The sequence below is a fragment of the Hydractinia symbiolongicarpus genome, chromosome 14 (genome assembly GCF_029227915.1).
Source record: "Hydractinia symbiolongicarpus strain clone_291-10 chromosome 14, HSymV2.1, whole genome shotgun sequence".
Lineage (NCBI taxonomy): Eukaryota > Metazoa > Cnidaria > Hydrozoa > Anthoathecata > Hydractiniidae > Hydractinia > Hydractinia symbiolongicarpus.
This window is the reverse complement of record NC_079888.1, coordinates 9,538,124-9,561,182: the sequence shown is the minus strand read 5'-3', so window position 1 is coordinate 9,561,182 and position 23,059 is coordinate 9,538,124. Positions and strand designations below refer to the sequence as shown.

The window sequence follows — 23,059 nt, the reverse complement described above, 5'->3', positions numbered from 1 at the left end:
AATACCCAACCATTTGATGTGGCTTACATTACTATTATTGTCATTTTTTAAAATCCTGGAACGACTTTACAAGCAGGTATTAAAGGTAAATTGCAAAATTATAGTTTCCCTTACCTTGAAACATTTTCGAAAAATTGTTGGATTGATTCTCTCCATTACACTCACCAGTTTTTCCTCACGTGATACACTTTCCTCCATGACGTCATGTCCATTGCCTTGTTTGTAAATGTATATATATACCTCTTGTGATTCTTCGTTAATTTACCAGATCTAATATATTTTTCCTAGGTGAGTGTATGCTTCTGTATTGGTCTTTTTTCAATAGCATTCTAACATATGCCAATTACTTTTATAGCAAATATGTTATATCTATATTATAATACCCGTATACGTCTGCCACGGGCTAACGAGTAGTATATTAAATATCTTTTGTGTATATAACTTTTAAAAAAAATTTTTTTTCCGTTTTTTTCTGCTTTAAATTTGCACAAAAAGGTCATTCAGTAACTACCACAGTCATTTAATAGGCTTCAAAACCTAGCATGATTTGTGGTCACAGGCCAAGTATAGCATACACTATTTTAGTTAGTCCAAGTGTTAATTACACAACAGAGTTGGGTGTGTCACAATTGTAAATGTATTTTAGTTGCACCTTCTGAAACTTGTTTTTTTTGTGAACAAAATTTTTGAATATTATTGGATTATTATTTTTTTTCTTATGTACTCTGCTAGGAACAATGTCCTGAATATGAGATTTTAGTTTTCATGTAGCGAAAGTGACAAGCAATTTCACCATTATAATACAAAATTTTCTGTAAAATTTTGGAAAAGAAAAAAGAACAGGAAGGCTATAGTGTGCTTCTATAGACCACACTGCAAAGTTTTTTTTCACCAATGTTAATTTGAAGTGATTTCAGATCACATGCGTGTTGGGTACTGCATATACTGTTTTCAAACTTTAGTTGACTTTTTAAAAATAAGTAAAAAAAACGGTTTGGATGCAAGACTTGCATAATGGGTAATGGTGAGTCTACGAGTCGTCGTATATCAATGCAAAGATCTGATACTGGCACAATTCAGGTATATATGTATGCATACTTTTACATACACGTGTTGGCATGTGCAAGTGTGTTTGCGCTTCTTCTGACAGGTTCTGATTCTATTTTATAGGGATCCTATAAATTGTCACTGTCTTTTTTACCATATCACATTTGATTTTTGTTTTTAACAATAGATATCAGAAAATGTGATGTTGCAACTAAAGGGACAAGACAAAGCGTCAAATGTGGATAGTGATAGTAAGTTTTATGTTGAATTTTCTTTGACTAAAACAAAATAAACTGGATTGATCTATATATGGTGTGCATGGCTGTATTGCTATCAGACTAACATTGGTTGGTAAATGGCTAAAAAATGAGATATGTACTTTTTTATGCATTTTTTTTTATTTTACTACTTTTTTTTATTTCATGCTAGAGGTTTTAGTAAAAGACAATGAACACCTAATTTCTGAAAAGGAGCTTCAAGGAATGCTTGAGCATGCTTTCCAACAGGTTGGTAATAACCGACTTGTTGTTGTTCACTACACATTATACTAATTATGCAGCAAATGTGAAAGATATTAACTATATATTTATCTATGTTTATCTATATTTATATCTATAACTTAATTCTGAATTGTTTTTTTGATTGGTCTGATTGTGTGAGAAAATAACATAGAATTACATAATAAGGTATGGAAAAGTTTATTTATAAGGTCAGAAATTAGAGCAAAAAATTAACGCGATTTAACGCCAGATGGGAACTAACCTTTAGAAAAATTCTTTACTGACCAAAAATCAAAATAAAGGGTGCTTCTATGTAGTATTTTAAATTTACCACGTTTTTTTCTTTCACATGCAAATTTTGCACCTAATTTAGCACAAAATTTGCCATTTACAATTCGTTTCCTGAGAATTTCTCATTAAAGGTAAAGTGGTACCTTATTTCTTTTGGAATTTTCGAAACTTGTTATAGGTAAATTTAAATTATTTTTTACTGGTCGGCAGAGAAATTTAGTTTAATAAATCATTTGATGTATATACTGATGATATAAAGACGATTTGTAAGGTGTAAAAGATTGATACTTGTAATAATTTCTTTTGTTAGTTATAATGAATTGACTAGCTTGTATTTACAGACCGAATATTTTAAATGGTCATAGGGAAAAAGTTATGGCATGAACAAGATGAAAAGTGGAACAGGTACTAAATCCAATGTGGTTCAGAATCTAAATGGTAATGTCTATCAGCAAAAACTTCACGAGCTTGAATCATTTTGGGAAAAAAGATTGGCTGAAGAGCGAGAGCGTGCTGAGAAACAAATGTCAGCTATTAAAAAAACTTACAGTGAGAATGTCAAAAAAAACTTTGGTTCGACCTCTTCACTGGAACTCCAAGAAGAAGTTGATAGGCTGACTAAAGAAAACAAAGCCATGCTGTCTAAGGTTGGTTGTTTGCTATACATTGTGACAACATCTATTTAAATTTTAAAGTTGATGCTTCTTGTGTTAGTATTGTTCGCTTTTTTAAAACCATTCCGAAAATGATACTTTTTTAAATCTACCTGGTACAGGTGAGATCCTATAATGATCTGTGTCTGCTTGTCCGTTCGTTACCAGCTTTTCTCAGAATTGGATCATTAGCTTTTTCTAATATTTTTCACAAAGATAGAGAACAATTTTCTGGCCTAATAGCGGTGGATTCGTGGGCAAAATAAGTCAAAACGGTTCATAAATAGGGATTTTCGAACTTTTTTGAGGATTGGATTATTAGTGTTTTATTGATGTTTTAATTCAGATTAGTCCAATGAAGTTTCGCTTATTGTCTGTTTTTTTCAAAAAACAAATTTGTGCTCATATCAACTGCCTGTAAATATGGTAAAAAATCAGCAAGCTTTTATTTAGTTTTCAAAACGCGAGAAAGAACTAAAGGACGAGTTTAACTACAGTGTGCAAGAGCTGGAATGTAAAATAAAGTGAGTTTTCATTCTTGTTATTTGCACAGCAAGTTTATTTTTTTTGCGTTCAGTTTTAAGTTATTGTTGTTGTTATGTGGTGCTTGTTGCTGTGTGGTTGCTGTTGTAGTGTGGTTGTTTTAGTGTGATTGTTGTTGTCGTGTGGTTGTTGTCGTCGTGCGGTTGTTGTTGTAGTGTGGTTGTTTTAGTGTGATTGTTGTTGTCGTGTAGTTTTGTCGTTGTGTGGTTATTTGTCGTCGTGTGGTTGTTGTTGCCGTGTGGTTGTTGTTATGTGGTTGTTGTTGTTGTTTTTAGGTGGTTGCTCTTGTTATGTGTTTCTGCTTCCGCGTCTTATTCATAAGTGTAACCCAGGCATTAATTTTTCGTAAAAAACTAGTACGGAATTCTTTTCGCCTAAAAATTGAATACGATTTTTGAAGGACGATTTTTTTTGCTCTTGGAAATAAGTAGGCACAAATGAATACACTTCGTTACCAGTTCTTGTGGGATATGATTGACGACAAATCTTTTCACAATCACTTTATTAATTTTTTTGTTTGTTTATTTTAGGCCGTTGCAACAGTCACCAATATGTAACGACAAACAAAGTAAAGTATTAGAATGTTATAAGCTGCACAAACAACAACCACTAAAATGTTCACAAGAAGTTAAAGATTTCGCACAGTGTGTACAGAACGCGAGGCTGGTAAGATTTTCTTTTTTTTTGCCACTTGTTTGGGGGTTGTACAGTGTGTTTTTGCATGAATAACCACGTCTGCTATATTTCGTGGTGCATTGATTACTTTGAAGGCGGAATCTCAAAAAATAGAAAAATATAGAAAAATTTAAAAAAGTTCTTTGATGGTTGATATGCTGAATTATTATTTATAAAATCAGTCAAAATCATTTTTCTAGTTTCAAGAGTCAAGCCGTATTATATTGAGGTCCCATCAGCCCTGTAGCAACCAGGAGCATTTTGTCATATTCTGTAATACGTAATATGCATTGTTTTTTTAGATCTGAAGTCTTGAATTTTAGAATTTCTGCGCCTTCCGTTAAACAATTTTTGTCAAAATGCTAACCCATTCTTTTTATTAGCAACCCTTCTCGTTCTTTTAATAAAATTTTCCGTTTCGATCCAAACTAAATGTAGAAATTGTTTAAACATTTCTTGTGGACAGGGAAATTAAAAAAAACAAAAGAATAATAAAGTATTTTTCTTGTTCCGTTCCGTTCCGTTTTTGAGTGGAAATTCACGTACTGAATTCCACATAACTGACGTACCGTAGTGTCTAATAACGGTAAGAGCCTTCCACACGTCGTAGTAATTTGTCATTTTTATGTTGGAGTCACCTGTGTATTCTTTTACTCATTTAGGAAAATATACATATGTGTACTGAGTGATAGGTTGGCAAGGTGTGGTCGATAAGTTTGTTACTGTCTTTTAAGAATGTTTTGTTTCTTTTTAATAGTACGGATGCCACGAGATTAACTAGGGGGTAAACTATTATTTCCAAAAATTGATGTTTCGCATCCACAATGTTCTTGCTTGTTTGTATTTTACAGACCAGAGTAACGAAAATTACCTTTATGTGCGTGATGCAAAAGTTTCTTCCTCTGAATAAGATCGCAAAAGTTTTAACCCTGAACTTTTAACTGTGATCTAGATTTCTACTTAAGGAGATTTCTATTTAGCATTTTTCAATCCGGTTCGTTTGTTTGTGAAATACATTTCTTTTCATAAAAAAATCGTCTCCTCTAAAATTGCCTAAATTTTAAACAATTGCTAAATAATTTTTTGGGCGAATAAGTGATTTGTAATAACATAAATGATATAAATACTTTTAAAATGAACAATTTGCCTAAAAAAATTTCCGAACAGTACCTGAATAATTTTTGGGGCGTTTTTTTATTACCGTTTTATCTCAATTTAGTGGACCAAAAATTACCTATTTTTATAGAGTTACGGTAATAATTATCACTCTTTTCTTGCATTGATTTTCGTTTTTTGTTGCACTTATTTACTTCTGTTACAGCTGCTTGTGCCAATTTATTAAGTACGCTTTGGTCGATGTCAAAAACAATATTCGGCGGGGATTTCCTAGCCGATAACGAAAGCATGTCCCCTAAATTATCTGGTTCACACTCTAATTAGGCGAAAAACCTTAGTCGCATTAAATTAGAGGAAAAACAAACATTAGTGAAAAGAATGTCGCGTTAAAAATTAGGAAATAAATTAAGAAAATTCTGAAAAAAGACCATTCGAACTAATTAGAACACGTGTTAAATTAGATGACGAGTAGGTAAACAATGTTCGGTGCGAAGTGAAAAAAATCAATTGTAACTTTTATTACATTTTGTTTGTTTAGAACATTATGCAGAAGAAATTGTTGAGTAACGGAAGCTGAATAGCAACACGCTTATTGAAATTGTAAACTATATGTAAGATCAAATGTAAAGATTGATGTAAAAAAATCTAAATTTTTATTTAACTTTATAGAAATTTTCTTCTTTTTTTTTGCTGGCGTCGCAACGCAATTTAACTTTTCAATGTTCATCTTATATACTTCTACTATATTTTTTGATAAGCATGGCCGTTTAGTCTTAGACTTATGAAAAAAAGGAGATTGGTGATTTAAAACGGGCTCATGTGGTCATGGTAAAATCATCATTTTTCGTCCTTCAACAAAATATAGAACAGTAAAACAAAAAAGCCTACTAAAAACAATAATTAAAATGTTGATTTTGTGTCACGTAAGAAATACCATTTTAGGCCAAAGGAGTATTCATATTTTAACACCTAATAGTTTAGATAAATGAAACTGTTTTCTACTAAGTCGAAAGCAAGTCTGGTCTCCTGTTTCGCCGACAAAAAAATGTTGTTGATTTGAACCACGAAAGTCAAGGGCGCTCAACCATTTTTAAACATTTTACTACCTGCAGGCTATATTTCAAAACCTCGTCACTTTTTGTTACTCTGTATTGTTTTTTTTTATGAAAGTAGACAGAATTTCCTACACCATAAGGTGGATTTGTGCCCAACCTACCCAAATGCGGTGCGAGGCGACACAGCGAAACCTGTGAACTACATTGGACTCTCGATAAAGCGAACCCCCGATGTAGTGAACATCTCGATATAACGAACCAAAATCCCCTTAAATTTAGACTTAGAAACTCTTATAAATCCACCCCGATATAGCGAACTCTCGATTTAACAAACCAAAGTTTTGGTCTCCTGAACTCTAAAGAACTTCTTTATAAAGAACTCAAGCACAAAATGTCAACGTCAAAGTTTTGTGCATCAAATCGGTATTAATATTATGTTTCATCAACCCGTCCATTCCAAAACGGATTCGGGGACCCAGATTTGAAACTTACCCAAATTGGTCCCAGGTAATCCCTAGTTACCTACGCAGGAGATGACGTCAGTTATTTCCAACCGTTTCCAAGTTATTTAGCCTTAAATTTAAAAGTGTAGAACAAACCAAACTTTTTAACTTTTAGATAACATCCTGTAAATAACATTTTAATGAGCCATATTTTTTTATAGAAACTGCTTACGCAATGAAACAAGTGTTGAAACCACTGCTGTCTAAGAGTATAATGTAAACAAAAAATGCTGATGGGATTTTGGGTTATTTTCGAGAAAAGTACTACTTATACACTTAGACAGAATTTCAATTAACTAAAGAGGCAAAATTCCAATTTTTCTTTATTTTTCGGTATAACGAACTCTTGATATAACGAATTTTTGTTCGTCTACTTTTTTATTTTTACCAAAAATGCATGGTTTTCAGGTTATCGGGAATTGCGTTGCGGTTTTAATCGTCGATATAAAAAAACCCATGAAATAAAGTCAATCAATTTTTTATTGAAATAGTTCAAAATTAATGGATTTTGCTTATCTCCAGCAGCGGCAGCCATACCAATTGCGATAAATTATTACAGCTTATTGTCTTTTAAAAGTCTTTTTTTTTCTTTGTGTCGCAAACAAAGGGATGGAGCGCAACCAGCCCCTTTTGTCGGGTTTTAACAATATCGGTTTAAATAAAAAACAATAGGCTGTTGAAACGTATTGGTTGATATTTAAGCAAGGATATTTTTTACGAGACACTGCAGAACTTACTCTTGCGGATTTGGCACAAATCTGCAAAAATAAGTTTCGCAAAAAAATGAACCAAATTTTTTTCGTTCAATGTTCCCCTTTCTTGTTGCCGCAATTTGTCAAACTTTTTCATTTTTTTGTACTTCAATTTCCTGTAAAACCTATCGGTTACTAAGGACTTTGGGACCACTCACCTACAAAATACATTCTGTAAAATTTATTTCTCAAATAATTTGCAGATCAGTACTATCACTGTCACTTTACGTGGACACAAGGATAATTAAGCAAACAATGTTTAGTGACCAGCTTACTTTGTTAGGCGACCTTGCAATAACGAAATGAAACCCATTAGTGACTTGTCTGTTACATTATTAAAGAAGTAATAAGGCCTTTGAATCAACGCATTCAACGCCGTTGTGAAGTGGGGTTCGTACGTTTATCTAAAATCTTCGTACATTTGTTGAATATTTTCGTATTTTGTTAAACACGTTCGTACTTTTATCTAAAATGTCCGTAAATTTGTTTAACATGTTTGCTTTTTCATAGCAAATGTTAAAAAATGTTCGTAAGTTTTGCCGAATGTGTTCGTCAAAGTTCTTTCCTCCAAGTTCAAAGCATTCGCCGGGGGGATACCGTCTAGTTTCCGTGACCGTCTTTCAACGAACTGAATGAGGGTACATATTGTTTCATTCAAAATCACGGGGAAGTTTCTGAGTGAAACCGAACGGAAGGTACGTAGTAGTCAGCCAGGCTTTATGTTTTAACGTTTTATTTTTTACTATGGACACTTCTTAATTAAAAAGATTGAGTTACAATAACATAATGGGTTAGTGCAACACCTTAGAATTATATATTTAGCTAGGCTAAGATATTATCTGTTTCAGGGCTTCCTTTATAGCTAGCTAGAGCAGACGTAAGCAGGCGTCCTTATTACGTAATATAAATGGCCGTGATATAAACAGCACAGATTTCATTTGGAAAATTATCTCTGTTTCAGGGTATTGTATAGTAATATATATAGCCATACTTATTGGTTATTGCTAGTTAGACTCCACCACAACCGGAGATTCCATTTTCCAGGGTGTTTTGTTCCGCCATATTTGTTATATACTGCAATTGTGTGATGCTCATGCTATAATAAACCAGTTCAAACCAAACTTGGTTGTCATAAATGTGCTGTAGCTTTTGTATTCCAAATGCATGATCAGCATTGGTTTCAATAAATAATTGGCATAACTTACAAAACAATGAATTCCACGCATTAGGCCACCGTCGAGAATATGTTTGGTTAGCGTCATTTCTAATTACAAGAGTGCAGTGTGGGTGTTGAGTTCTTTTATGCAACCATTATAAGCAATTGAGACTAATATCCCTGGCAACCTTTAAGATCAGGTCTATATGTAGAAACCTCCCCCCACTGTGCCAGGCTCTACATGACATTCTCAATGACTGAGGTTAACCTAATGTATACTAACCACAATGCTAAAGAACTGTACTTCTGTGACCACAATTAACATGAGTAAAACTTGCAGTTTAGCTCCACTTACTATCACCAATAAGAATTAGAAATATCAGTGGCCCCAAGGCACTTCCTTATATAGGTGTACCACACCCCCGAGAGACGTCAGGTGGTACTAATTTCACGTCGTTCACTGGTGCTGATTGGGTATGGCTGACCAAGAAGCTTTTCAACCATTGGAACAGTTTGCCAGAGATACCAAGGCTTTTATTTTATTCAGCACAATGTTAAAATCAACTTTGTCAGAAGCTTTTGCAAAATCCAGATAAATTACATCTGCATTTTTACGGTATTCCAATATCCAGTCCAAGACTGATTTAAAGTATTCAAGCAATTGGCTCACACAAGAACTACTAACCGTTGTGATAAAGTTTTTTAGGAAAATGGTATATTACTTCTGTGTGACACAGTTCACCTGTACTAACCGATCAACTTGATGCTAACAACGGGCCGTTTTGTGTTGTTTTTTTGAAAATTGAAGTTGCAATAAGGCAAGCATTTGTGTTATGGTTTACCTGTACTACCTGTTTACCTGTGCTCAGTCCAACGTCACAATTTATGTGTTAACGTTTACTGAAACTTATTTGGCAAAATAAAATAATATTGACTAATTGTTTTTTCTATGACAGGGTAACAATGGGCTGTAAACTGTGGTTAATTTCGGCTAAAGTTGCAGAAAAGTTATATTTAAAAAAAATACATCACACTCGAAACACGATTAGGTGCTTCACTGGGCGTTCAACGCCAAACTGCACAGTTACTTGTGAGTTAACACTGCATTTCTAGGCTGGTTTGTTTTTGAATGTTCAAAACATATAGAGTGAAAACTGGAAAGGTTATCAATGGTTGTTTTCCCATTAAATAATTTATGCTATATGTAATGCTTTGTACGTTGTTAAAAGTTAAATGGGCAAATGGTGACTGGTGCTTTAAAAACAAAATCAAAAATATTTCCATCTTTGTGAGTGGGCTTATCTTATAATATTGGGTGTAGGCCTGACTTACAAGAGAATAGACTTTATTTTGATATTGCTTCATGAAATTCTTGTGCGGCAGAAGGTTGGCCATGAGTTTTATTGTCTGGTTACCTGTATAAACAACACAGTATTAGATTTTCCACTGCAGAATGTAACCATAAAATTTTAATTATATAAGCTATTTGAGAATGTAAAAAATTGTTTGGTAGCGTTAGCAATATCTTTCCTAAGGTTGACAGCTATCCCACCACTGTCCCTTCCTTTTTGTGACTTCTTTAAGTCTATCACATCTGAACAAGGTGTACCAATTGATATTGAGCTCTGCATCACAGTGATCTCTGAGCCATGTTTCAATTAGACTAATTGCTAGGTGATTATCCGTGGTTAGAACATCTTCAATGAATGGAACTCTTGGTGAAACAGTTTCAAGCTTAAGATGTTTAGAAATGACACTACTGACAGTACTGATATGTTTTATTGGTTGGGATTTTGGTATCACATTAGCGGGATTGGTGCTTGGTTTTAATATCTTATGTTTCTTATCTGTGTTTTGTGTAAATTTGGTTGGTTTGTAGGTGGGTTTTGGGATCTGATGTTGTGTATGAAGCAAGGTTGTTTGATGAAACTGGAGTGGGGGTACCTTGCGTAAGATGTGCTCCTTTATTTTCGCATCTATTGCTTCCATTATAGGTCCATCTTTAGCGATTTCGATACTTTCAAAAAAATCTGATTGGTGTCTTACGTTTGTTTAATTTTTATATTTTTTTCACTCTTTGTATATATACCTATTATGCTGTTATTCTTTTTTACTTCTTTTTGTATCTTTAATGTGCCTAAAATGCAGCTTTCATTAAAGCAAATATCATTAAAAAATGCACAAGAGTACATCCTCTAGGTGCTTTACTTCCATGTTGGATGAATTTTGTAAACATCTTAGGATGCTGAAATTTGAATCCTTTGCGTTCACACCATGTTTACAAGTGCCATTTTTTGTAGAATTTACAAATTTGGATTTGGTGTATTTCTTGGTCATCTTTTGGATATGCTCCAAATTTACAAGACTTGTGAACATATATCATCAAGCTTTTCCTGTTTAACTTTTTGTTTCATGAAGTTAGTTCTGTGGAATGGTTTCCTGTCCTGCTAGCTTTGCTGGTCTTAATTTTGTTGATCTACATAATTACTTTAAATTTCTGTCATCAGATGTGCATTCAAACTTCATTAATGCATAGACTAGATGAATTGATTAACATAAAAAATATTTGCCAAAGTCACACTCGTTTGCTCGTCCCAGGCTTCTTAATTTTTTTTTAATGACCTAATAACTCTGGTTTCGCAACTCGATTTGCAATAACATTTCCTGGGTAAGCTTGTATAGGCCTTATATGTTTACTTATTTGATTGCAAACCGATATGCAGATCCCAATTTATGCGGTCGTCAGCAAAAAAAAGAGACCTGGAACGAGCAAACTAGTATCAGTTTGGCAAAAATAATTATGTTAATCAATTCACCCTTATAATATCTACGCATTGATAAAGTTTTAATGCACATCCCATAACAGGCCTAAAATTACTGATGACAGAAAATGTGAAAATTTGCTATTACTTAAATATGACATCATAATTTATGCAGCATAATTAAATTTGAAATCTTTAAATGTAAATATCTTGAGAACAAAAAAAGCTTTTTAAAAATTTAAAAAGACTTGTTAACCATCTTCTTAAGCTCTACAATATAAGTCCAACATCATTTTATACCTCGGGCTCCCTTTAAATATAATACGAGAAATATTTTACCAGGGAATTCATGAAGTGGAAATCCGGCTTTATTAAAAGAGGAGCAGAGGTTGAATAAGAGCAATTTAAAATTTCAATGGTTATGACGTCATTGTTATGTGAAGTGGGATTTTCACGAAGCAAAATGGATGGCGAATTCGCCGGCGAAATGTGTCTGAGCATCCGCGGTTTATTTTGTTTTCATATTGCTTCGAAAAATTCGCTTCGCCGAAAAGTAGAAACAGTTCCTACTTACTGACGACGAAATATTTCGCTGTAAACTTTTAGCCAATCAGAACGCAATATTCAGTGTTTATTCTCATTACTTGAAATTATTCAAAAAACTGTCGGGATTTTAATGCCCAAAAGATTGCCTACAATCAGTATTTTAAATTCGCCACATGTTTTTCGTTCCACGTGAAAATCAAAAAGATATTTCGCAGCTAATTTGCCGCTAAATTCACCATTAACAATCCGCTCCGTAAAAATCACCCTTTACACAACTATGACGTCATAACAATTGGAATTTTATATTGCTCTTATTCAACCTCCGTTCCTCTTTAAATAAAGCCGGATTTCCACTTCATCAATTTCCCGGTAAAATATTTCTCGAGAAAAAATATATCGCGAGAATTTTTTCTCCGTGTAATTTCCAGTGAAATATTTCTAAGAAGAGGAAGCAGAGGGAAACAGAATGGCGTTTGAGCGATGGAAGGTTCTCTTGCTTGTCATCTTACGTAGAAGAACCCGCAAAGAAGCCAGAAAAAAAACCCACGATTTTGGGGAAGAAAAATATTTTTTAAAAAAAAACGCCAGGGTAGAATTTCATTGTTTAGTTCAAGGGATAAAGGTCTTTGTTTTTTAAACAATTCAGAATGCTTCCAACCAAAAAAGAGCTGTTATGCAATGTTGCATATCATATCATGCATTAACCGATAGTCAATCTCACCAGAAGAGAGGTTCTGTATAACCCTAAGTTTTTTTGCTACTGGTGATTCTCAAGCAACCATTTGGCAAACTTATCGTATAAGCCAAAGCACAATAGGAAAAATAATACCTGAAACTTTCGAAGCAATTGGGATGTTTTAGTTGAAAACGGCTACTTAGACGTTTCTAAGAATGAAAACGAGTGGTTAAAAATTGCTAACGGATTCGATAAGCGATGGAATTTCCAAATGCTGTGGAAGCTTTGAATAGAAAACATTTCGTGATGCAAGCACCAGCCAAAAGTGGCAGTTTGTTTTTCATTTAGAAAAAGACCTTTACTATTGCATCGTTTGCTGTGTACAATGCTAATATCTTTTTATAATGATAGATATGAAGTGACGGTGGTATTTTCAATAATAGCAATGTTGGATATTCAACCACTAATAATTTATTGAACCTTCAATGTAAATGTAAACTGCCGAGAAGCAACATTTACTTTTCCTATGTGTTCATTGGAGACGATGCTTTTCCTCTGCGTTCTAGTTTGATTAAACCAGCAATAGCTTAGAAAAAGCATCTGATTGCGAAATACAGAATTTGCAGAGCATGAAGGGTAATCGAAAACACTTTTGGAATTATGGTTTTAAGGTTTAGAATTTTCCGGCGTTCTATTATCGCTAAAACCGACACTGTTGTATCCATAACTAAAGCCTGCGTATCTCTACACAATTATCCCATGAAAGATCAGACTTTCAGGAATACGTATTGTCCATCAGGTTACAGTGACTTTCAGCAAAGCTATGAAGTTGTCGAAGAAAGTTGGCGTAATGTAATTAAAAATGAATCTGGATGACAGGACTTAGGAAGTGTCGTTTCAAATAACTACACTCAAAATGCAAAAGAGATCAGATACATATTCTGTGATTATGTGAACTCACCTGCATAATGACATGATCTCTGTGAGGAGAGTTGGAAGTAGAAATTCATTTTTTACTGTTTATATAAAAAGTAATATATCTTGTTAGTAGTCCAAAATTCTTGCTATTTTTAGACTTATGAAAAATCCAAATCCAATGTTGGCAGACACACACCCACTTTCTAAAAATTGTAATTTAAAACATCATTGATTACACCCCAGTATTAAAGACTGTTTTTATGAAGTATAACAATATAGCAAGCAAGAAAACATGAGATTGTAATTATGACAAAAGTGTTGAATGTAATCAATAGAAGATGAAACAATATAGATAAACTAGTCTTTAGCCCGTGGAAAAATCAACGGGTTCGCCGTCCTTTTTATACCGCATTGCGTGCGTCTCGCTACTTGCGCAGCTAAGCTACCATTTTGCGTGACAGACAGACGGACGGACAGACGTATACGGGTATTATAATATAGATATATCTTTATGCTCTGCCATTTTTACTCATTTTCCTCCTCATCTAAATGTCTTGCAATCAAGTTTTTTTTATCTTGACCTTCAAAATCATCTTTTTTTTAGTAGGAGATGTTAGTGGATGAACTAGGCTTGAACAGAACAGCTCATTCTGTATTCTTGATGGCAAGACTTTTATCACCATTTTGTCAATTTTAATCTTTTAAGAAATTAAGTTCATTGAATGTTCTGCATCTAGCAGGTTTGACATAACTGGAAACAGATTTGGTGTTTTCTTTTTCACTATTAATACATTTTCTGTAGCTTTCATAAAAACTGATAGTGGTATGTGGCTTCCTCGACTTGTCGCCATCTATTTTCTAATTCATATGCTTGCGTGCTTTCCGAGAATTCTGTGTTTTTATGTGATTTGATTAGTTTATTTTTTGAGAGAAGAGATTTTTCTGAAAACAAAGTTGGAAACAATTCAACTTATTTTTATTGAATTAAAAAATGAGCAGAGAATATGTTTATCGCGCAGTTTTTGGAATGACGTAAGCGTTTCCTTTGTTATTTCCCGGGATATATTTCTCGATATTTTTAAGTGGATAAATCACGAGCATAACAAAGATGAGCAGAAGTACGTAACCAACTGTTGAGTTTGTAAAAATAAAAAAATTAGGCGTCACTAAACTTGGAGAAACAAAAGCATCATTAAAAATGCTTTTGTTGTTTCTAAAAATTCGTGTGTATAACTATAAATTAAAAACACTGTGTTAAGCCGTATGAACAAGTCAATAATAAAGTGAAATGCGAAATAAAAGAGTAAAAATACAGAATTAAACATTGCGCATTTTTTAAAATAAAAAAAACATGTAGGAACGGTTAAAAAAGTTTTATAATGTGAAAAAGAAAAGACAAAATTGATCAAAAACAAAAACTAAATAAAAAAAGAATTTGCAAAAAAAACGGGAAATTAAAGAAATAAAACTGGTTCTTTAAATTCATAGTTTGGGATAGTGTAAGTAAAATGAAGTATGTGAATCTTCATTCTGAGTTCTTGGGGAAAGTTAGGCCTTCTGCACCTAAATTATGCAAATAAATGGACTTTGAAATAAATTGGGAAATCCAATATGATTGTGTTATAAAATATAGAACATGGAGAGTCCGCAAAGTTAAATATACGGAATTTATTTATTTCTTATATTACTATTACTATTATTATATTTATTCATTTATTCAATTTTTAGATCAGAAAAATGAGGCGCTGTTAAGTCATAATGGCTGAATCACCGTTAAATCAATTAGCAGCAGAACAAAAGCCCGATGTTAATGCGTTGCAAAAACAGTTAAAAGACATCAAGCCTGGTGGTGTGCATGTAAAAACTCCGATGCAGGGTGTTGAGCTTCAGGAAGATGCTGTTCCGACTGGTGGAACTAACTTATCTGAGTTTTTGAGTCAATTGGAAGACTACGCGCCCACTATTCCAGATGCTGTAACCGTGAGCTACATGCAACGAGCAGGTTTTGAATCTATTGACCCAAGAATTGTACGACTAATATCATTAGCTTCACAAAAATTTATTTCTGACATTGCCCACGATGCTTTGCAGCACTGTAAAATGAGAGGTTCTGGTCAAAGCTCTCGTAAATCCGGCAAAGATAAACGGTATACGCTCACCATAGATGATCTTGCTCCTGCGTTAAATGAATACGGGATACACGTGAAAAAGCAGCCATATTTTTCTTAAAACAAAATTTTCATCGCAGCCTTGAAAACCAGATGTTTTTTATTTCTGGCAAAGTCCCTTCAAATTAGTCCTGAAACAGAAATGTCAACCTTAAAAAAATTTGTCAACTTTTGGATTTTATTAACCTTGTGTTTGTATACGCTAACAGATTATTTTTGTGAATATTTTGTTTTCCAGTTTTTAGATCGACTAGGCGCAGGTTTTGTAATAAAGTCGGTTTTCAAGCGATAACATTTTTAATGAAGTATGTTTTCAGCGACGTATATTAGGCGACAAAGTTATCCAACACACTGTGCTAATGTTTAAAAAAAAGAGGTTGTAGATAAAGATCGGCTTCTCATTGACTACGTCAATATGCTGATGCAATAGCTTCTTAGAAACAGGGGAAATCTCCATTTTTTTCTTTTCCTTTTTTTGCTTATGTGTAATTATTTCGTGGAAGAATCAAATTTTATGCTTGTTTTTGAATAAAAGCTTAGCATAGTATCTCGTTGTCCATAAATTCGTCGTGTTAAGTTCCGCGTTGGGATAATATTAAAGGGAATATATTAAAGGGAATATATATTTTCTATGTACATCGTTTTCCCCTGCTATAGTTTTTCGCAGAATTTACAAGGTAACGATTTTATAGTGAAAGTGATGCAACTTTCACTTTCGTTTTAAAACAAAAAATGTCAGTGTTTTTTTTTAAATTCTTAGAATTATTTCGAACCTTCCTTAAATACCCATGGTATATGTTTGTGTGTTGGGGAAGATAAGTTCACATGAAAAAGCTATAAATATGATCTTTAACGTTTTCCATCCATCGTCACTATATCGTCGATGACTATGGAAGGTCAATTCTGTCCTGTGATTTTTCATTTTGTGTTCCTTTTTTCTGTACTGGCGGGACAAATGTGGTTCCAGCTGTGTTTTTCAATATTAAAGTATACTGCACGAACAAGGCAAAAAGTGGATAACGGTAAAATGAAAGGCAAAATGAAGGAGCATTTAAGTGGTGCAATGTTGGAGGTGGCAAACGAGCTAGCTTCTATTGGTGATTTGCTCAGCAAAAGATATTCTTGGCCGATGGTGTGGATGTAAATGCAGGCGACAAAGATGTTTAATGAATTGATTGTTGTCAACCACTCAATTAGTGGTATTTTGGGGAAGAATTATTTAAAGGGACAATTAGATCATTTTGAATATTTCAACTATTTGTGAAGTTTTCTTACATTTTTAATCTTGTATATTTAATGGTGTGTGTGTATATTTGAAGATTTTGGATTTTCAGCTTCCCATAAATGGTTTAACAGGGAATAAAAACGGGTCTTGAAATACAAAAAAAATGTTTAAACACTTTAACAATCGCTCTCAAAAATCGTAAAAGTGCTTAAAGCGAATTTTACCAACATTATAAGTACCACTGAATGTATGCTTACAATTTATGAAATTTTATCAATGTTTTAATTGATGTTTGAGAACCTGTAGAGTTGGAAACAGCATTCTCCAGGAGATTATAATATTTTGTAATTATATTATCAATACGTTATTGTACATTATATCAATGTGGTTCAATTTGTTGAACAAGAGAAAATAAAAACGACCATTGATATTTTTCTTTTTCTTAAACATTTTGGATGGTTATTTATTGTACATGTGCCCTATTAACATATCCTATAATAAGTAGAAAAAATGTATCGTCTGTTTTAAGAAGGTTAATTTCATATAGTACAGAATTCTTCGTTCCAGAGCTGAGACAAGTGAAAACCGTTAAAATGTATTAACCATGCCACTATGTTGGTTAAATTCTGAATTAAGTTCCACCAAGATTTCTTATCACGCAAGTTTTCTCTTTATTTCAAACTGGTGTAAAATCCATCATAAATCATAAAACAGCTTTAAGATAGTTTGTTATACTAGTCGTTAGCCCGTGGAAAAATCCACGGGTTCGTCCGTCCTTTTTATACCACATTTCGTGCGTCTCGCTATTGCGCAGCTAAGCTACCATTTTGCATGAGAGACAGACAGACGGACAGACGTATACGGGTATTATAATATAGATGCTAACATGTGAAACTATGAAGCATTCACTGTATCTCTATTATTTAGAATTTTTGAAGAAATCTTGCCTTTTTTTCGTGGCTAAAAATATATCAAAAAAGCATTAGGAACAATAATAAACGTCTAAAAATAGTTCCAAGGTGTGTGCACAAACACTGATTGGAAAAGCAGCACATCTGAAAATAGATCTAAAACATTCCATGCGTGCTTTTGGTTGTGTCATATTACCTATGATCATGATCACTAATTACCTATCAACATGATCACTAATGCTGGATTAAACCTTAAGGGATTAATTTTAATTAGTCAATATTTATAAATATAAGTCATGTAATTAAATTACCTTCACGCCTTATGAGCAAAAATAAATACCGAAAAATGGAAACTAGAATATATCGTTAAAGTTTTTCCTGAACACTGATAATGTACAAAAATATAGGATCGAAAAATATTTTATCATAATACAATACAAACTGATTTGTCTATCCATACCAAGAAATATTACCCGAGGTTAACAGTCGAGGTCGATACGTTGACCTAGGGTAATATTTCTCGGAAGAGACAGATAAAACAGTTTACACGGTATTTATTAAAACAAAATAACCATCAGGTTTTTGTTTATGTTTATAGAAACCGGATTATTTTCTAAAGATTTACTTGTGACAAGGTTGTAAAAACCAGGTTTTGATACACGTTTGATTTGAATTTCTTTTTATTAATTAATGATGATGCCCCATCAATGCCTAAGAACCAGATTTCGTTTATTTTTCCACTCGTCTATCTTGATAAGGCCATTGCTTGTAATATGAAATCTGTCAACAATAATGTTTTGTTTAGACCTTCATTTTGCATAAAAATTCACCCAGGACCAACACTCAGTATAAGGAAAGTTGTTCTGGCACCTTTTCATGAGTGACAACAAATTTGAAGATTCTGTAGATATATACAGTGTACTAGTAAGTCATGCATGTCAATCTGTTTTCCTGTACAAAAGAAGTACAAAGTACTGGAATTTAAATTATATATTAGAGGAAAGGTGATGCATTATTGAAATTATTAGGAAGAACCCAGCCATTAACCTGTGTTGAATTACCTAGCGGAAAAAGGACCACAAATATGGAAAGCGATGTTAATTTTTAAACTCTTAATTTTGTGTAATTACTGTTTTTTTTAAAAAGGACAAGCAGCTTAAAGGTCCTATTTTTCCACAAAAAAAATCGAATTAAGGAAATTTTACAAACAAAATATTACCAATGAACAGTTCCTTTAATTAGTTTCATTACGAATCATCTCGATATCCTGAAAAGGATTTTATATGATAAATAGTTGTGATAAAGTTGTACTGTAAGCCACATTTTAAAGGCCCATATATACTTTAACACTGTTTCATCAGAATTACCATGACGTACTTCTTAGAGGAGTAACTTTCCAGATGATTTGATTTATCTGAGTCATCTGTTCCACAAGGAAACAATGAATTGGTACGTGATGAGGATAATAGTTTTGAAAGTTAAAATCCTTATTATTCCGAAATTTGTATCTTTGCTTTACTATCCTCCCAGGGGCGCAGTTGTTGCAGCGCATAGCATTTTTGTTTAATATTGGAACGCCAACAATAAATCCAAGCAAATAATTTTTAAAAACCCTATCCTTCAGCAAAACATAATTAGGTGATCGAGACTAATTATAAGATGCGTACAGGCTTTACTTCACTACGACTCCTCATGCTGAATAAGTACACAGATTGTTATCGAATTTAGCTGTACCACATTTAAACAAATTTTGTTTCAAATTTCAGACGGATGGTGCCTCTAGTTAGTTTCACTATGTAAAAGTATCCATTTAAAAAAAAATGAAATGCAGATGTCGAAAGTACAGATGAGTTGCGGCGCGACGTAATGTTTTAATTTAGCATCGAAAACAATGGACATGCGAACGCATATGCACAAGCAAAAAATCAAAAATAATTAGTGAAATAATAGTTAATTTTGCCTGTGCGATCCTTCTTTTTTTGGCTGTCAGGATGCGCGCAAGACTTTGTAAACATTCGCAACTCATCTATGAAACAGCCTAGTAGTCTAGCTAGTAATTTTAAATAATTTTTTTGAACAGTGCAGTAAAACTAAAACTAAATGGCTATTGAAAATGTTATGTGACAAATTGACAGTCTGGTGTACGTCGCTAGCTAAATTCTCTTCTTGTTATCTTTGGTTATGTTGCTCACTATGACAGTTTAATAATTATCAGCTAGCTACCCGATTCTGCCACGTTAGCAAAAGTCAAAGTGAAAGTATTTAATGCTTTATAAAATTCGCAAGGCTACATTATTTTGGCTAGATCACACAATATAATTATGATGCTCCAATTAAATTCTGGCTGGTTGGATACCTAAAAAGCTTTGAAAAACTAATGTTTATGTAGCAAAGTTTTAGGTATTTATCAAATTTCTTAACTAAATTTACAGCTGTCCTGTGACTTTTTATTAGCTTTGTTAAAGTGACTGCCTTGGTTAGTGGCTGATAATCCAGCCATTCTACTTGGGTAGGAATGTTCAAGTATTTTATTGTTTGATAAAATTAGGCCGTCATTAAAAATGCGTCATGCTTTCGTCCTGAGTTCTTTGCGAAAATCAGTCGATGACTCAACTGGATATTTCCCCTGGGATACTTTCTTTTGAAGGTTATTAAAAATCAGTCAGAGGACGGAAACATAACATTTTCAATAGTGACCTGTACACGTTAAATTACTACCTTAACTAGGCATTTATTTTGCGTTTTAATACTTTTAACATTTGCAAGTTTTTAAAACGGATGACTTTACATAGTGAAACCAATTACAGGCATTATCCGTCCGAGATTAAAAATAAATTCATTAAGGATGTGTGTTAATGGGGAGCATATAAACTCGGCAATTGGTTTCAAAAAACGAACAGGGATTGCGTCGGGACCAGTAAAGCGGTCATTTTTAAGATTGCGCAATTAACTTCGCTATAAGTAACACAACGGAACGTAAATTTACTCTCGTTTTAGGGTGTCTATGAATGCTTTTGCTTCTGTCGGTGATATTGGATCCTTACCAACGGTACACGATGCGGTAGCGGCAAAAAACGAGTTTAGTGAATCCGGTTTCATCGTGTTCCTTTTAGGCGGCGGATGTAAAATACTGTGTATGATTTTCCAGACGTCGGATTTTCTTTTTGGAAAGATTTCCAAGTTCTCTAAATTCCATCCAGATTGTTGGCTCCTTAGTTTCACGTGCTTGAAAGCATAAGGTGTCACGTTTATGGATCAGTGACTTAAGCTCAGTATTGTTTATCCACGGTTCATCATTTGACCAACAGGGAAAACTCATATGCTTATGTTAATCGGTGACCGATTAATTAGACGATACAGACTAATTACAAGGTACAGTTTTGATTTAGGTGTTTTAGGATTGTTTTCAGGAGTGCTACAATGTTCAATTTTGTGCACAATTTGGAATTCTATATGTGCTATAAAAATAGCACTTCTTAATCATTTAGCGTGTGTGTAGCAGTGCGCGCGCCTCTTCCAAAAAAGCTTCAAAAGTATGTACAGACGAATTAAACGTAGCTTTATGTTATGTTTTTATTCCAGATTTTAAACCTTCTTATTTTTATTCATGTGTTTTTACTCTTTTATAACGTCTTAAAAACTTAATATGCAAAGTAGATATATGTTTTACCAGTTAAAACCTGAAAATATATATGATATGATCAAGAATGTTAACGCTTATTAACACAGAATGTTAACGTTTATTAAAAAAAAAATTGTTTTAAATCTCGGACGGATAATGCCTGTAATTGGTTTCATTATTTTCTAATTCGCTGCGCTCAACCGAAAATAACCTTATTTATTTTCTTATTTTTGCGACAGGGAAGACTTAAAGAACTTCGACTAGTAGTAGTAGTTAGTTAGTAGTGTCATCTTAGTTAGGAACCGTGTGCTATCGGTAGTCATAACACAATATAATACATCTATATCTCCTACGAACTAAATTACAACCACTAATTTACAATCGAAATGTTTCCGAAATCGTGGCTAAGCCGGATGCGAAAAACCCCATTCTATGGGGAAACATATGCTTAGACCCCAGTGCTACAGCCACTAACCCTCCAAGGTTAAGGGTATCATTAAAAAATTACACTGTTATTAACAACAACATTATAAACTATTCAAAATAAAACTGCTTATCTTATAGGTAATTAAACAGTTTTAACGTGTACGGTTTAAGAACTAATTGACATGTGAGCGCTTCCATGCCTTGTACGCCCTTTAAACACTTAAAAAACCACGTGACCGGCCTTGGCCATACATACGAAATTAAATTCAACTATGTGAAGTCATCCGTTTTAAAAACTTGCAAATGTTAAAAGTATTAAAACGCAAAATAAATGCCTAGTTAAGGTAGTAATTAAGGTAGAAATATTAAATCATATCTACTAGCTTTAGGTCCGTTGCTCGCTTGGCCGATAGTTTATTCTGACAGTTTATCGAATTAATTCTTTTCTTATTATGCATTTTATTTCCTCTTTCGATTTTTATTTTCATTTTGTTTTTCTCTTTAGTCCATATTTCGCAGCTACTGCCAATTTCTTTTTGCGATGTGATTTTCTTGCTTGCGCTAAAACTCCCCCATGAATATTTTTTTTGTTTTTTAATATATATATACATTTAAGATTTTACTCCCGCCTTTTGATTAAATCATCAAGACGAATTAGAATGTAAAATGTTTATATATATTTATTTCTTTTTAAATTTTGTTTAACCTTCTTTAAAAGCGTAGGAGAATGTCAAATATGAGTTTTTGAAACGTATTGGCAGCTTCTCCTTCTTAACACAGATCTGGCTGTAAAAATGCGATCAGTATTGTTACATACATGTCTTTTTCGAGAAAGCGGCGTAACCTTACTTTGTCATTTTTCTTATCTCAAAGAGTCGATTGAGGCTAAGTATGGTGTTATATGTTCTTAAATTTTGCCAAATATCGGTCTAAATGTTTTGATAAGCTAGGTTCCAATAAAAACAAAAACATGTAGTTTTTACGTCAGTGTGCCTACAAGTGGGATTATATAAATAACAAATAGGATTTGTATAATACCGATTTGGAAAGTATGTATAACCACGCCCTAACGACTATTGTCTTTTATATATATGTCTTTAGTACTGTTAGTTGATCACCTGCCATGCTTTTGAATTAGCCTATCCGAAATGTTAGAGTTTGCGGCGGCGGAAGCGCCTTCCGATCTCAATTAGTTAGACGCAGTATTGTCTAAAGCGCAAACGTTGAACCCCGAATCTCTGTTCTCTATGGATTTATATGTTACGTGAATAATCCTAACCCCATCAATATGATATGATTTGTAATTTTAAATAAAATTTTCGCTCGTTTTGAATGTTAATGGAGGATTAATCTTATGGAAAGCTAATTTTCGATTTTTTTCCCTATGTTATTCAAGAATTTTTGAATAACTTCCAACACTTCGACGTTATGTTAAAACATTTTTTTATTGCCTTCTTTCTTAAATTTAAATTTGTCTGTCTTTTGTTTCTTTTATAGATTTTACATATTAGCTT

The 23,059-nt window shown here is 33.3% G+C and overlaps 2 protein-coding genes across 3 annotated transcripts; both read left to right on the top strand.

Moving 5' to 3' along the window:
• Positions 1-937: 937 nt before the first annotated feature.
• Positions 938-5,486, top strand: LOC130625632 (MICOS complex subunit mic25a-like). 2 transcript variants are annotated; one of them, XM_057440732.1, is made up of 8 exons: positions 938-1,080; positions 1,235-1,298; positions 1,477-1,553; positions 2,204-2,485; positions 2,945-3,015; positions 3,565-3,700; positions 4,372-4,410; positions 5,364-5,486. In XM_057440732.1, exons 1-7 carry the CDS (start codon positions 1,015-1,017, stop codon positions 4,396-4,398), a joined length of 723 nt encoding a protein of 240 aa, XP_057296715.1. In that variant the 5' UTR covers positions 938-1,014; the 3' UTR covers positions 4,399-4,410; positions 5,364-5,486. The 2 variants fall into 2 exon arrangements, with proteins under 2 accessions (XP_057296715.1, XP_057296714.1); XM_057440731.1 differs by lacking the exon at positions 4,372-4,410 and having other exon boundaries at positions 939-1,080.
• Positions 5,487-7,748: 2,262 nt separating this feature from the next.
• LOC130625612 (transcription initiation factor TFIID subunit 10-like) lies at positions 7,749-17,007 on the top strand. Its single transcript, XM_057440714.1, has 2 exons — positions 7,749-7,830; positions 14,922-17,007. The coding sequence occupies exon 2, from the start codon at positions 14,952-14,954 to the stop codon at positions 15,420-15,422; it is 471 nt and encodes a 156-aa protein (XP_057296697.1). The 5' UTR covers positions 7,749-7,830; positions 14,922-14,951; the 3' UTR covers positions 15,423-17,007.
• The last annotated feature ends 6,052 nt before the right edge of the window (positions 17,008-23,059 follow it).